At 38.3% G+C, this 15,490-nt stretch overlaps 1 protein-coding gene and 1 long non-coding RNA gene across 4 annotated transcripts in view; one reads left to right on the top strand and one right to left on the bottom strand.

The window, feature by feature from the left end:
- Positions 1-76: 76 nt before the first annotated feature.
- The window catches only part of LOC105672369 (uncharacterized), a 58,648-nt gene continuing 43,234 nt past the window's right edge, over positions 77-15,490 (top strand). For all 3 annotated transcript variants that reach the window (XR_010891496.1, XR_010891497.1, XR_001100816.2), the window contains exon 1: positions 77-1,011. This is a non-coding gene — a long non-coding RNA (uncharacterized lncRNA). The remainder of the gene's footprint in view (positions 1,012-15,490) is intronic.
- Positions 5,592-15,490, bottom strand: part of LOC105672368 (uncharacterized) — a 39,841-nt gene continuing 29,942 nt past the window's right edge. Inside the window, exon 2 of the mRNA XM_012367259.2 lies at positions 5,592-10,279. Within this exon, the coding sequence (XP_012222682.1) occupies positions 8,003-10,096 (2,094 nt within the window). The 5' untranslated portion in view covers positions 10,097-10,279 and the 3' untranslated portion in view covers positions 5,592-8,002. The remainder of the gene's footprint in view (positions 10,280-15,490) is intronic.

A 15,490-nucleotide genomic window follows, 5' to 3' on the forward strand; every position in this document is an offset into this window, starting at 1 on the left:
CGATTACGCTTTTTTTTTTTTTTTTTTTTTTAAAAATCAAGTTGTTTTCAAGATGTCTGTCTAAATGTATCATATTTATTTTAAATTAATTTCTAGCTTAAATGCGATTGGCTCGCTACTTTGGCGCTTTTGAGAAATGCAATTGTCATCGTTGCAAGCTTCATGTCAGTTGCGGGATTTCGTCACGGCAGATCGCGTTCGAATCGCTCCGTCTTTTGTTGTGTTTGTTATCGCTTATAAGTGAATCTCTCGGACGGAGGAGTATCGCGAGTGTATTCCGTAAAGTATCAGTCGTAATCATAGTATATTAAACACCGTGTAAAATTGCTGTGTGTCAATATCGCGATCGCGGTTTTAACAATGGCAATCCGTCTGTCCGTGCAGAATTGATCAGCAATCATCGCCAGGTATATATATATATTTTCATATAGTCGTTCTCTAATTAGCTATGTCTCAATTACGCTTTTTGTATTAATTTATTATTATGATCATGTCTAATAGCTCAAGTATATCGAGAGATTGATACATCTTTCAATTTAAAATTGGTCGTTGGAATGTACGATGGTTTAGCAGTTGCCTGAAATTGTCTTTAGCGCCATCTGTGGTCGGTTGTAAAAATGAATTAGTCCACTGTCGTATTTTCTGAAGATAACTAAGATTAACACAAATTTCTTTCTTATCTACACTAAGCAATTGTATCAAGTTTGCGTTTATTGTCGTGTTGCTAAGCAACGCCCAGTCGGCCATTTTATATTATCTACATAAACAATATCTTAACTTTAATCGTCGCGTTTCTTGCATTTTATAGTCGTTAAAAATGACTAAGCGCATATACAAGTTATCATCGGCAATGAGAAAGTGGTTTCGGTTGTCTCATTGTATCCAGTAGCAAATGTCAATTAATTTGTTCCTTCCATTCCAGTTCCTTTCAATCCATTTCCAGTTCGGTAGAAGGACAGGTTATAGGAGGCAATCCAGGAAATCTCGATGCAAAGCGACTGCTGTAGTCCGGTGAGTAAATTTACTTTTATACCGATTGATTAAAAATCGAAGAAATTTTGAATGTAATTGATTAAATGCTAGGTATCTTGAGTATTTTTTTTATAAAAAAGCATATAAACCTTTATTAAAATTAAGTACAAAAATAATAGGTACATTTTCTCGTCGTCTTGTCTAAATCTCTAAATTACCATGCCGGCTGATGTTTGCCATTCAAAATGATCTCATTTATTATACACTTATAAGCAGCAGCGAAGAGTATCCTGTTAAAGGATCATATAGGTGTTTTTCTTCTGTATATAATTCAAGAATTTTTGCTATTTTTTTCTAAAATATTGAAAGATAAAGTAAGGAAAAAATAATTATACAAAAGTTGAATCAATATTAATTATTTGTCAATATTAATTCGACGATTCTTGTGATTGCTGAAATTAGAAAAAAAAACTTCAACAATCATTTTTTATTATGAAAATATAAAACTCACGAGGGGGGCTTTATATGAGGTTTTAAATAGAAAGAAACGTGTAACGGGCCTTATATGGGGAAGTCTTCAAAAAAAGAATATTGACAGTTACATTGCTTTTTCTTTCCCTAATTCTTTTTTTGAAGATATAAAATATATATATATAAAATCATATATATATAAAATCATATATATTTGCATATTTGCATATATACGTATAGAAACATGTATTATATTTATATATATTTATATATTACGACTTCGTTAACAACATAAAATGTAATTATTCACATAACACAATAATTCGTGATGTAATAAAATATTATAACGATCTGCTTTTGTACTGGATAGGCCGACGCGCACGTTATACACAAAGTGTTCTTGCATTATCGAAAAATATTTCACCGACAGATCCTTTGAATTTAAAGTCGTCTCATTTTTCAATAAAAATTGAACTGAATAAGTGAAGTGAATAATAAAGTGAAAAATTTAATTTTAACTTAAATAACTAGTAATTTTATTAAATATTTAAATTAGGAATAATTTAATTAACAATTAAAAATAATTTTTTAACAATTAATTTCAACAATTTTGAAGATTCTGCTGTTAAAATATTTTTCGTTAGTATTAGATCACCCCAGATACAATATATATTTTTTCAATTTCTCCAAGGAAAATACAAAAATTCGCACTTTTTGAGCACGTTTAAAACTAAATGGAGCTGCTTGACTCTAACTTTGATTTACGATCAAGACAGAGATCGCACAGCCATATTTAGCTAAATGCGTGCATTATTTACTTCTCTTCATTTGAAAGGAAATTAATCTATATTTTTTTCGCGCGGCCCTCGACCGCTTTGAGTATTATTGCATCGCATTATTAAAAAAAAAGACGTCTCCTACGTTTAAATTCTCGTTACCATGGTAACCTCGGGATTCGGATTTATATCCTTAATGGGCTAAACAGCCGCCACATTACTCCTATTAGTATTAGCTTTACGTACATGCTAGGCAAAGTATTAGGCTGAGAAGAAAATAACATTAACCTTAAAAAACGCGTTTCGAATGTAGGGAAAGTCTCAGCGATCCCTTAGACCTCGAGTACTGAGGATTCGTGGGATCTTGACGTGCGCGCGCGTCCTGAGACTCAAAGATACGAGGATCCGAAGACTTCGTTGAGTATTATTTTATACGTGATGCGATCAACGTAGCGGCCGTTTTGACACATCGTCAGGAAACAAATAATATTACAATGATACATTTAAAACATTTTGTAAAACAATTTTCTTCTGCATTTAAGTAATTCTAGATTTTTATTTTGGCAGTAAAATTTTTTGGCAACTTTTCAAAATGGGAGAATTATCGCGTACGATTCGCGATTTTTCCAAATAACTTGTTTTCTTTCGCATTTGCGACATGATTCGTTCATGGCGACCTTTACATTGCTCTTTTCGCGCAATCTTCCATCTATGGAGATCATTGTTGGAAGACGCGGTGTGCCACACCTCTATTCTATCCTCAGAAGGTTAACAGGCTTATACGCAACTTTTAAGAAATCGTTTAGAAATTATTATGTCATTAGACTCAGAGTAATAAAAATAATTTTTTGCGCGATAAATTTTGTGAATTAGGAATAACATATTTGGAGTAAAATAAATGATAAAAATAAAAGAATATCAGAAAAAAACAAAAAAAGAAAACATTTTTAAATTTATAAACTCAATAATCAAAGAATTCACGAGTATAAAAGTTTATGAATATGAAATTTCTAAGAGGGTATTTGAAGATATCATCTTGCGATACTTGATGAGATTGATTAATTCTTAAACACGGTGCGCTGATTGAAAATTGTCGCGTTCTTTAATATTGCATGATCCGACAACGGATCTGGCAACGGCTTTCTTTTCGCGAGATCGATCGCGCGAGTCTAATTTGCCACGCGGCTGATTAGAAGTCAGGCGGATCGCAATTCGATTCAATTGTGATTAGTGAAAGTCGCGGCGACGATATTTGTCACGGCGGTAGCTTTAAACACCCCTTATAAGGTTGCTCTCATCATCGTGATCTTTGAGTACTCTAGATGTGATGAGGCACTGCTGTAATAACGCCCTTATATCGAGGTGCCCTACAAACCAGGCAAATCCAACGGTTCTCCTTTCTACATCGATTGAGATATCCAACGTGTGACCTGATTCGCCCATTCTCCAATTAACCCTCTCATTTCGACAAATTGAATTTATTTCATCCAACAATTACAAATATAGGAAGAACGGTAGAATTATTGATTTCAAGAAAGAAAATAAACATTTTTAGATTTTACAAATTGAAAAATCACGTTATTTACGAACGGAAGACAGTCTTTTTATTTACAAATTTATTATGTGTGAAAGTACAAAGAACAAAATAGAATTATTGTAAAATTATCGGCTATAAAGAGAAAAGATAGTTTTATTTAATATTTATTATTTTTGACCCGAAAGAGAAATATAAAGAGAGAGAGAGAGAGAGAGAGAGAGAGAGAAAGAGAGAGAGAAAGAGAAAGAGAAAGAAGTTTACAGTCTTTAATTTCTTTATGGATTTTTCCTGCTTTATTACAATAACGAAACACGAAGAGGGGCAAGATACGATCGACACGGTAAAATCATTGAAATTAGACAGCCAACTGTAATTACGATGATGTGCTGTCAGTTTTAATTAGAGCAACGTACAAGCATGATGTTAATCTTTTGCAGTTTCTCCTCCCTTCTTCTAAAAAAATCAACTAACTGCACGAGATAATGAATAAGTTCATTTTTTGACATTGCGTGCTAAAAAAGAATTAAAAAATATTATTTAGCATAAATTTTTTGTTAGCAGTCAATTGTCAAAATAGCAAAAAATACCTGACGATGTGTTTTCATACTTAATTCGCCACTCGCGTTGTCGTTTGAGTATCGGCATTAATGCGGCGGAAGAATAGTCTCGATTATCAACATACGTGACTAATTACGCAAATTGGACGAATCGGTACGGATCGGTGAGGGAGGCGATCGATTGCGGAATCACGCAAAACTTTCTAAATTTTTCAGATTTGCCAGCAAACGCTCTCAAATTTTTACTTTAATATTCTCAATTACTGATGTGTCTCGTGTTTAAAACAAACTTGAATAAAAGCTTTGTGATATTCTACACTATATTACATTTTACATCACTTTGAAGTCTGTTTTTTCAATGATATTAAAATAAAACAAATTGGATTGACTTATCGGCACGATGCGTAGCAGCGGAGTTATTCACAAGTTGATCTGTAACATACAACCTGACAATCTGATACAAAGTATATTTAAATTATTGCAGCGTTTTGGATAATTATTATAATAATTATTTCATAAATATTTATTTCATAAATAATTATTTTGCACATTAAACTTTTATGCAAATATCTTTTATTCAAATATCTAATAAAAGAATTATATATTTATACCTAGTAATTATAAATATTGAAAATTACAAATCTTTTACTAATGCACATATAAACTTTAAAATATTCAGTAAAAGATTTGCAATTTTTAATATTTATGGTCACTAAGTATAAATATATGTATAATTCTTTTATTAGAGATATTTGCAAAAAAAGGAATGAGTAAAAGTTTAATGTGCGAAATAATTATTTATCAAATAATTATTTTCAACGCTGCTGTATAATTTGAATGTACTTTGTATGTTACTAATAAATTTGTGGACAACTTCGCTGTTGCGCATCGTGTAGGTAAGCCAATCCAATTTGTTTCAGTTTTAATATCATAAAAAAATAGATTTTAAAGTAATATAAGATATACAACGCATGTCAGACTAACCGTATCACTTGTTTATAGCAGATTTCTAATGTTTCTCACAAGGATATAAAAATCAGTATGCGTCGTGGCTAAATATTTGACAATTCGATCAACTTTAAATATTTTGCATTTAAAAATTACTGTAGCCTTAACATTTTAGTAAAAGGATTTTTGTCTCGAAACGACTTCAGGAATCTATTAACAGGTGATATGGTTGGTCTGGGATATCCTGTATATTTTTATATAATGCGACTTTCTAGAGGAAGGTAATGTTGGAAAATCTTGGAAAATCTTAAATTGAAATTAGTCAGCTGATAAGAATTAAACGTGTTGCATTTTTTGGAAGATAAGTTGCTTTCGAAAGTTCCTTTACTTTTGCGCAAAAGCAGCACAATTAATTATCTCGATAACGAATAAATTTATTTACCGCGAGGTAAATTTATCGTCAGCTGGCCAGCGCAATGCGTTGCCATCGAGTGCGCTTGTCGTGTGCACTTGTGTGCGATATGCATGCAACGTAACGCAATATCGACGCAACATGCAATTACTAGGCCTGCAATAACTCGAGGAGGTCCTTCGGAAATTCTGACCTCGTGATGTTATTACGAGGTCGTGGGCCCCGGAAAATGTAGCGCGTGTCTACAGGCTGCGCGAAAGTCCGCTCGTCTTTCTTCGCCTTCCTTTCGTCACGCTCGCCGACATGAGTATATTACATCGTGATGAAAAAGTTGCCGCAGTTTTTGAGATCGTAGCCGAAAGAATCGCGTCGATATTAGTAAAGTTAGTGATTTGTTAATCAAATTATCACTGGATAGTATTCTTTTTTTTTATCAACGATGGGCTTAATATCGCTGACGAATCGGCAGTGGATATTGTGATACTTATCACTGAAAATTATTAATTCGAGGGCAGTTTAATCAACATTCTAAAAGAACTGTTATTTATATTCACGTTCTCAATTTGATTAACATTGTCATAACATTACTGTATCATTATTTATTGTAAAAACACTTTCTTGAAAAGACTTATTTTATAAGTAGATAAAAAAGAGCGATTCTTACAGACGTCAATCCTGCGGCGTATATCACTCGATAGAGTACTGATTGAAAATTATCATCGCGGTTGGTCCATTTTCTAGCTGCGCTTTCGCGAGGGAAGAGAGAGTAAAAAAAAGAGTACCAATGAAAGAACAGCACTTACGCATTTCGTTGCGTTTGCTTCGCTTTAAACCGCTCGAGTATGTACCTAAATCACAGCTCATGCTACTAATTACTTATTAAAGGGTATTCCTCTCGATACTCTGCTCTTATCGCTCTAAGTTATTGCCTAATCTCTACGTACACGGGGTGTCTCGAAATCATCGAATGTTTCTTTTTTATTGATCTTTCATTTTTAGAAATGAATATTTTCGTTAAGAAAATATTGAGTTGAGTTCAATTAATTCCTAAATGGATTTTACTTTAATAGAATTTTAACTTGTAGATTTATTACAAAGCATATGCAAAAATATAAAAATTGGACAAGTGAAATAAATGATAATACATTTTTATTAAAAGAAAATTGCATCTGATGGTTCTGAGGCACCTTGTGATTTTGCACACGCATGTGTGTATGTGTGTGTGTGTGTGTGTGCGTGCGTGCGCGTGTGCGTGTGCGTGTGTGCGTGTGTGTGTGTGTGCATATATATATATATATATATATATATATATATATATATATATATATATATGTGTGTATATATATATATATATATATCTATATATATATATATATATAAATAAAAGATTTATTTTATAAAACATTTTCAACGCGTTAAATCTCCTGGCTATTAAATAATTAATCGTCAATTAGCCTATAACATCTGTCGTTTTGTCCTTGTCGTCGTCGTCATAGTCGTTGTCTCTATCGTCATTGTTATTAACGATAATTGAATGATCGTAGGAACAATAATTTCACGGATGTCATATTAGTATAAGGAGAGTGATTATCTCCTTTCTATCGTCCACAATTAATTAATAATTAATATAAAAATTCGGCAGCGTATTACCGCCGTTAGAATAGATAATCTCGCAAATAAGGGTCAAGGTTCGTAATTGAAACTTTTTCAGAATTTCTCGATTACGTAGTTCTTTTACGAAGTTTACGAAACTCGTTCAATCAGTGTACGGAATGTCGCAGAAAATTATTTTCAATTTTCCAATTTTCTACTCTTCCAATCATTTGAAGAGTCTGTCTTTTTTCTGTGATACAACAATTTAAGTTGAGTTCGAGTTAAAATATTTAATTAAAATTTAAGAAATAATTTAAATAATTAAGTCAATTGAATTAGATAAATAAACTTAATTGTTTTGAATTACAATTTAGACAAATATGTAAATTTACTTAGAGCAGTTTGAGTTAAACTCTAAATTAATTTAAATTTATTTCAGATAATTCCGTTTAAATCTATTTTCAAACTGCAAATTGAAAAATTTACTTTTCAAAATTAAGTGAGTTTTTTCTAGACATTCCATACAGGATGCGTTTATCCAGCCGCTCGTCATGGTTCGCTCTTTCTTGCCAGTTTGCCTTAGTGTCATGGATATATGCTCATGTAAAAAAAAGAAAACATAAAAAAAATAGAGAACAAGAAGAAAGTAGAGACGAGCCACGACCGTTATCTTTTCCAGAGGGAAAAAGGAAAGATATGGGCGGATTCTGTCGTGCCGCATTCGTGTCTCGTCAAACTAACTGGAGGGATTACAGGCAGCTCCTGTAGGATCTACAGTCGTCTGAGCTCTGCTGGCGATGGCGGGGGACGCGGAGGTCGTGTTGGTTTCCGCCGTCGGGCTGGTATTTCCATTGTTACTGCCGGCGGTGCCGCTTGCGGAAGCGGTCTGCTGGATGCTGGCTGGTTTCTGAGTTACATGGGTCTGATAATGCTTGGCTAGATGAGCTTTCTGACGGAAACTCTTGCCACAGAGCGAGCAGGCGAACGGTTTCTCGCCGGTGTGCGTCCGGATGTGCACATTCACGCTGTACTTGTCTTTGAAGCCCTTGCTGCAGATGCTGCAGTAGTGCAAGGAACGTTCCTTCCGCTGAACACTGCCCGGCGAGCCTCCGGAGCTGCTGCCAGTCTGTTGTTGATTCGCGTTGCCGCCGGTCTCCGTGCCGGTGCTGCCATTGCTGGCGCCGTTGGCGTTGTTACTGTTGCGATTCGCGCGTCTGACATACTTCTTCGGTGTTTTAGAGGCGATGCCGACCCGGGTGGAGGTCAGTTGCAGCTGGTTCGGTTGTTGTTGCTGTTGTTGCTCTACGTCGGTTCGTTGAACGGTCTGCGGCTGCAGTACATCTTGCTGAGGCGTCGTGACAACTACAGCGCCCAGATCAGCAGGTAACGTGATGGTGCCGAGATTTCCGTTCTGTGGATCCAGCGTGTACATCACCGTAGTGGTTCCCGGCACATTGCAGACCGATTCGAGACAATACGATTCCACCACTTCGTTCGCGATGCTCTTCAGCTTTTCGTAGTCGCCCGGTCGGTAGGTCGTTTGATCCAGTTGCGAGAGTAGTAGATCCTCGTCGGTGCACGTCTGCATGGAGTCGTCTTGCTGCTGCTGTTGCTGCTGCTGCTGCTGCTGCTGTTGTTGTTGCTGCTGTTGCTGCTGCTGTTGATCCGATACCATGAGAGCCGCGTTCCCCGAGACTGGCATTGAGATAGTCGGCGGCTGCGAAGACGGCGACGACGAGGAGACCGGCTGGGCCGATCCGGTGTATAGTTTGCCTTGAAGAGCGCTTCTCAAGAGACTCTCGGCAGAATCGCCGGCTGCGAAACTCGCGTTGACGACTTCACCTCGCGCGACCGCGGCCGCGACGTCCTGTAGATTTTGGTCCGATAGCTTCCAGTCGTTGTTGTTGTCGCCGGAGCAATTGGCTGCGGACACCCGCGCGCACAATTCCTTACTCTCGACGAAACCGCTGTCGTCGGTGGTGTACTGCGACGACGGCACGGTGAAGCCACGTCCGTCCGCGGCGTGAAACCTCTCGTTGACGTTCCTGGAGACCTCGCCGCTGGTTTGCTGCTCGTGATCCTGCTCGCCGGAGGATTGTTCCATTAAGATAGCGTCCAGGGCATCGAGATTAGGTCGGAGGGACCAGGAGTCGCCAGAAGCGGGCGGCGGGCTCTTGCAACAGTCCAGAGCGTCCATGGAGTTTGCTTCATTGTTCAGCACTGTCAACGTATAAATGGCACCGTCCGTATTTTGTCGATCGTTGGCGGCGCAGCCTGCGCGGCCTGAATTCACCGTCTGATGATGGTCGTTTGGACCGCCGGCCGCCGTGTGAATGACGCTGTCGTTGGTATGCGCGTTCGAGGACCAACAAAATTTGTTCAGATCTTCCAATAGGATGTTGCACGTCTGCTCCTTGCTTTCGTCATCTTGGCCCCAGTAATCGCACTCAGATTCCATGGTGGTGGCTTCGCCGGTCTGAACGCCACCATGTTGCGAGCGCACCTGGTGATGCGCGTGATGATGCTGATGATGATGGTTCAGCGAGCTGGTGATAGTCGAGACGGGTGGTAGCGCCGTCAGCGTGTTGTTGTTAGTTTCTTTGATGAAGGGCGAACCGTGTGAGCCCTCGTGGTCCTCGTGGGTTTGTTGCAGATATCCGCCCATGGTGCGACAACCACCGGTGCCGCGATGCAGAAAGCTCTCCTCGTCGGAGACAACGCCGTCAGCCGTCGCGCAGTGCGGCGGCGGTGAAACTACAAAGTCGAAGAAATCCGTCTTTGCCAGGTCCTCGCCGCCACCTCCTGGCGCGAAAGCTTCTGTCAAGTCCATGGAAACGATGTGGCGCCGCTCGTTGTGGTTAATGTCGTCGCTTTCCGCTTCGGTTGACCTGGATGACTAGCTCGAGTCCGTTGAATGATGTCGACGTTGACGTCCGGGCTGAATATCCTCGTCAAACACTGCGCCCGCGACTCCGTTTCATTCGCCACGGCATCCTTGAATTCCACGGATTACCTGGAAGAAAGGAACAATTAGATTTTGACGCTATATTAACGCAGGATTTGTTTATCTTATCCGTAAGAAGTAAGACATAATTTTTGGACATAGCAATTTTAAATCAAAGAATTAAGTTTTTTATATCGCTACATTTCGCAGTCTAGAATTTTAGTTCGAACACTAGAACAGCAGCTACTTTGTAATATTAATAACATTACAGTTATACTAAAGCAATAGTAAGAAGCTTAGTATTAATTGATATTAAGAAATTTTAGACAAAATTTACGAACGTACTATTCTTTGAAAGTAATACTTTAACATTCTCCAATGTTCACCAACTTGAAATTTTAATTTTTTAAATAATACTATTGATGATTATAATCTAAACGTTCTCTATTGTAAAAATGTGGTATATTAAACATTGTTACCAATGATATAAAATTTATTTTAGATAATGTGTAATTTGTGACATAGTTTGAGACAAAAATCTATTTATAATTTTATAGAATGGAAAACAGTCTAGTAGAAATCAAAATATAGATCTGTAAAAAATGCATTACTGACATATACTTTTAATTAGTTTACAATTTTTACAATTTCGTATTTTTTAATGTTAAAATGTTTCTCATATTATATAAAATTATAGATAGAATTTTATTCTAAATTCTGTCCTAAGTTGTAATCTGCCTTATTTTCTCAGATTCTCAAATTTGAAATCAATTTTTTTAACAATGAATCATTGGTGGCAATCGTCAGAACTTAAATTTTTCGAACGCGGTACCAATAATTAGTATTGCAACAGTTCCGCAATTGGTGGTTTGGAAGAATAGTGTTCGGACATCCGGGAGCGCGGCGCGGTACAGCGGCTGCGATCAATTGTTGCGCACGGTTCGCGTTGTTGGCATTTAGCTTGAGTGTGGTTCTCTGCACGGCTACACTGTATTAATTTGGTACAGTGCGTTGCCGTAGCGTTGCAGGATAGCAAGCGCGGAAAAGAAGTTGCGCAAGCAAGCGAACAAGCAAGCAAGCGTTGCTCATACCACTCGGCTTATACACGCGCGCCGTCCTCTCTTCCCTCTCTCGCTCTCTCTCGCTCTCTTCCCCTCTCTCTCTCTCTCTCTCTCTCTCTCTCTCTCTCTCTCTCTCTCTCTCTCTCTCTCTCTCTCCCCCCCCCTCTCTCTCTCTCTCTCTCTCTCTCTCTCTCTCTCCCTCTCTCTCTCTCTCCCCTTCTCCTTCTCTCTCTCTCTGTCTTTCCCCTTCTCCTTCTCTCTCTCTCTCTCTCTCTCTCTATTTCTCCTCCCGCATCTATCTCGCGAGCAGTGTCTTGCTAAAGCGAATTTATACACCGCCACGGTGCGTTCCCACGCCTTAGAGCATGCGAGAGAGCCCTGCTCTTCGAGCTATGCTCTCCAAACGATACCGCGCAGCACCGTCGCGCAAGAAAACCCTGGAAAATCTAGGTCGCCCCCTACGACGTTTATTGTGCGCGTTTATAGGGTAATGGCAAGTAATGCAAGAACAGCAACGTGTATATCTGAAAGAAACGGCGATGTTTGCGAAGATCAGACAATGTATATTTCGAGAAAATCTCGTACATTAGAACATAGTTAAGATTGCAGTGATTAAATTTACAAATATATCAAGTCCTAATGACGCAAACTGAAAGATAAAGAGAATCATAATTCTATAATTTAACAAATTTTTGAAGTTTTAATAATTGATAAAAATTAAGAATTAAAAGTGTGATTTCTTTCAACAATTAAAATTGCACACGTATAAAGACCGCGAAGAAACCTTGGAGAATTGAAGAATGTTGTCTTGAACTGAGAACTGCAAAATCTGGAGCCCGAGAAATGTAGGTTCCAATAACGACGAGGGGGCCACAATGCGATTGTTCCCTGCAGCGAATTTTTTTTCCCCGACTGCGTCTTGTGCAACGCGATCTAGTTTCGATTTCTCGCGAGATCGGTATATACGGTAGGAAACGATCGGCGCGGGCATCGCGTTTGAGCAACTCGTCGCCCGGAGGAAATCGGATCGTGAAGTTCGACGATCTCGCAACGATTCCGAAGAAAAAGACGGAAAGGGGGCCGGGAAGGGAGAGAGAACGCGGTCCGTATGCTCGATCGAGCCCTCGCGATCCACGCGCGGAAGATCGATCAAGTGGGCTAATGAGGCCCAGTCGATTACGACGATTTCGCCGATTCTGCGAATTCACGATCGTTGGCAACACCCAGACAACAGCCGCTTTCCTTCCTCGATCGCCGATCGATTATTTCTCTCCAATTTCTTTTTATTTGCTTCCTTTTCTTATCAGATAGTTGGGCAATTCTTTGTGCTTTCGCGTTGCTGCGCGAACGTGACTTTTATCTTGTTCGAAATTTATTCGGCATCTAAATCTAAACATCTATTCAAACGCTAACCTGAACATTGATATTTCAGATATTCAAATGTGAAATTATTCGGCTCATATACAACATTTATTTGAAAAGTCTATAGAATAATATCGATTGTGAGTCAAATTCAGAAGTATTTAAACTTGTACAAATATGAAAGATATATGAACTTTATTTAGATGTCCAAAATTGCTTTCAAGTATTATTCAAACTTTTATCGACCGTAAGTCTTAGGGAAAAATTATTTTTGAAACAAATTTTGGATGAAGTAAGTCACAGTCGCGAGGCTGTTTGCGTGTAACAAAGAATCCTGTTGCTTCCTGGTAAAAGAGGCCAAGGATCTTCTCGTGCTGGGAACCCGAGATCATCGGGCACTCGGGTTCAATCGATCGAAATTCGGGTGCGGAAGAAAAGGAAAAAGCAGACGCAAGTCAATCTCCGCGTGAACGGAGCGAGAAAAAACACGGACGTACTTCGCTCCTTCCCGCGTCTCTCTGTCCTCCTCTTCCCGGTCATCTTTTCATCTTCATCGTGCCGCGGTTCCTCGCGCTGTAGTAAGAATTGGTAAAATTTTACGAGCACCTTTATACGCCATAATAACACGTCTGCGGCCGGATTTTATCGCTTCATTTGGCCAATATAATTTCCCAACCGACGTCACGTGTCTTCCTCTCGCCGCTTTCCGTGTGATTCATTTCGCGTGATTCTGTAATCGCCGCATTTTGCGACCCCTTACAACTTCTTCTCTTAAAATTTTGGAAAGACTTTAGAAAAGCACGTGACAAAGTTTTTCAGTATATTATTGATACTCTCAGAATTCGGATTTATTAACTTGTAGCGTTATCAAAAATTTTTATTTTATAAAATGCATATGTAATGCGAAGCCGAAAACATTTTTTAACATTTTCTTCGTATGGATGTTGGTTTGAAAAATGTACGACGAAAAACGCGAAAAAGGTGCATTATCCTTGTTGCGAAATTTGTAACGGGAGATCGTAAATGCGGCGTTTATGTCGTCAGAGCAAAACGCGAGCGAGTATCGGTGAACTGATTGCAAAACCGTGAAGATGGGGGCGCGGAGCGCAGCGGGATGGCGAAGAATGAAAATGCGAGGAAGTTGGGGATACTACGATCGTGAAATGATATTGGACAAATGAAGCAATAAAGTCCTTAGCGAACAAGCCAGCGAGCTCACTCGTTCGCTCGTTCACTCGCCAGCCGCAAAAGTAGCCGAGAAACCGGTGATGCTGTCCGAGAATTATGATGTAACGGTGTGTTCGCGAGAAACAAACAGGTTCAGTAGGGAAGACACGAAACAGGTATTAATAGAGTATTTGCTCTGGCCGCGGAGCGAATAGACGGCGAATAAATTGGAGCGCGTTGCGTAACAAGATTGCATTCGATGAGGAGAGAAAAAGGAAGTTATCGGGTCGTTATGTGTAAAATGTCAGATTCCAGAGAGATTTCAGGTTTATAGAACGCTCTAATAAAATGATGCAAAAACGTCTTCAAAATAATAATCAAATATCATCTATCATGTTGAAGTGTCATAAAGCGCGCAAGTGAGGCAAACATATAACAGTATTTTCAATTAATTTCCAGCGAATTTTAATGGAATTTTAATTTGAGGCTTAATTACACTCACACAATATGTACGTACAAAGATATTAATGTAAAATGTAAAAATTAGTGCAGTTAATGACGGGCTTTCCCCATATTTGTTTTTTAGATTTAAAGTATTCATTTTTTCAGAATTTTATTTACAAAAAAATATATAAGTATTTTATTTTGTACGTAGATTTATATTTTGAAATAAATCAAGCCTGCGAAACCTTATAAAGTGTTGAATTTTGCATACTCTGACGAATTGAGATAAATGGTGTCCAGACCGCAGGAGATTTTGACCGTAACATGTCCGTAACATGTGCGAAAATATTTTGAGAATCTTTTATGACTAGTTTTACTGCCTTGTTGGTAAGATGGCCTTTTAAACTGGCGACAGCTTTCTCTGCCGCCGCTCGTCGTGCAATTAAAGGATCCGATTCAATTAAAAAAATTATGAAACTGGCCTCGAAATTAAGGGGCAAGACCGCTTAACCCACTTACCGTAAACAATTAGATGCGAGAGAGCTGAGAAGTGGTGACGCTATAAAAGTTAAGTGTATTGCAACGGAATATCAATCTGTCAAATCTGCCGCAGAAACAACTGGTCAGTCTGCGAAATCGTGAAAAGCTTTAATGTTCTTCGCCGAAATTCGTTAAATTTCTTTGATGCCTCGAGTTTTACTGCACGAATACGAGAGACACGCAGAAAGTTAATTAATATACTTTTTATTTTACTTGCGTTTTTATAGTATGAGTTTTGTTTGCAAATAATTTTAATACTGCGCGAATATTATTATGCCGAAAAAATTCATAGTAAAATTTATCAGCAATTTATAAAAATTATAATTAATACTAGTATAGTTAATATTTATTTATAGTAGTTAACACTACATAGCATTCTTGACACAGTGCCCGTATATCGCGTTATTATGGTCAAAGTGATCTGCATAATGCCGCTGTGCTGCACAGTGGCAGTGAAACGCAACATTATTGACCATTAAGGGGAAATAATAACGTCAAATTGATTGCTCGCGATCGTGTCGTGTCCGTTGCGTTTAATGCATGGCGCGCTTAATCGACAGCTTTACGAGTGTCACTTTAAAATTCATAGTTTAGCTTATCTAACAGTAAAACTGGAATTCGTCCAATTACCCATACAGATGTGTGCCTGTCCTAATAATCATCAGTGTGACCGGTGCATTTCATTATGACACGGAAAATTACGTCA

This window comes from Linepithema humile, chromosome 8 (genome assembly GCF_040581485.1).
Source record: "Linepithema humile isolate Giens D197 chromosome 8, Lhum_UNIL_v1.0, whole genome shotgun sequence".
NCBI classification, from domain to species: Eukaryota; Metazoa; Arthropoda; class Insecta; order Hymenoptera; family Formicidae; genus Linepithema; species Linepithema humile.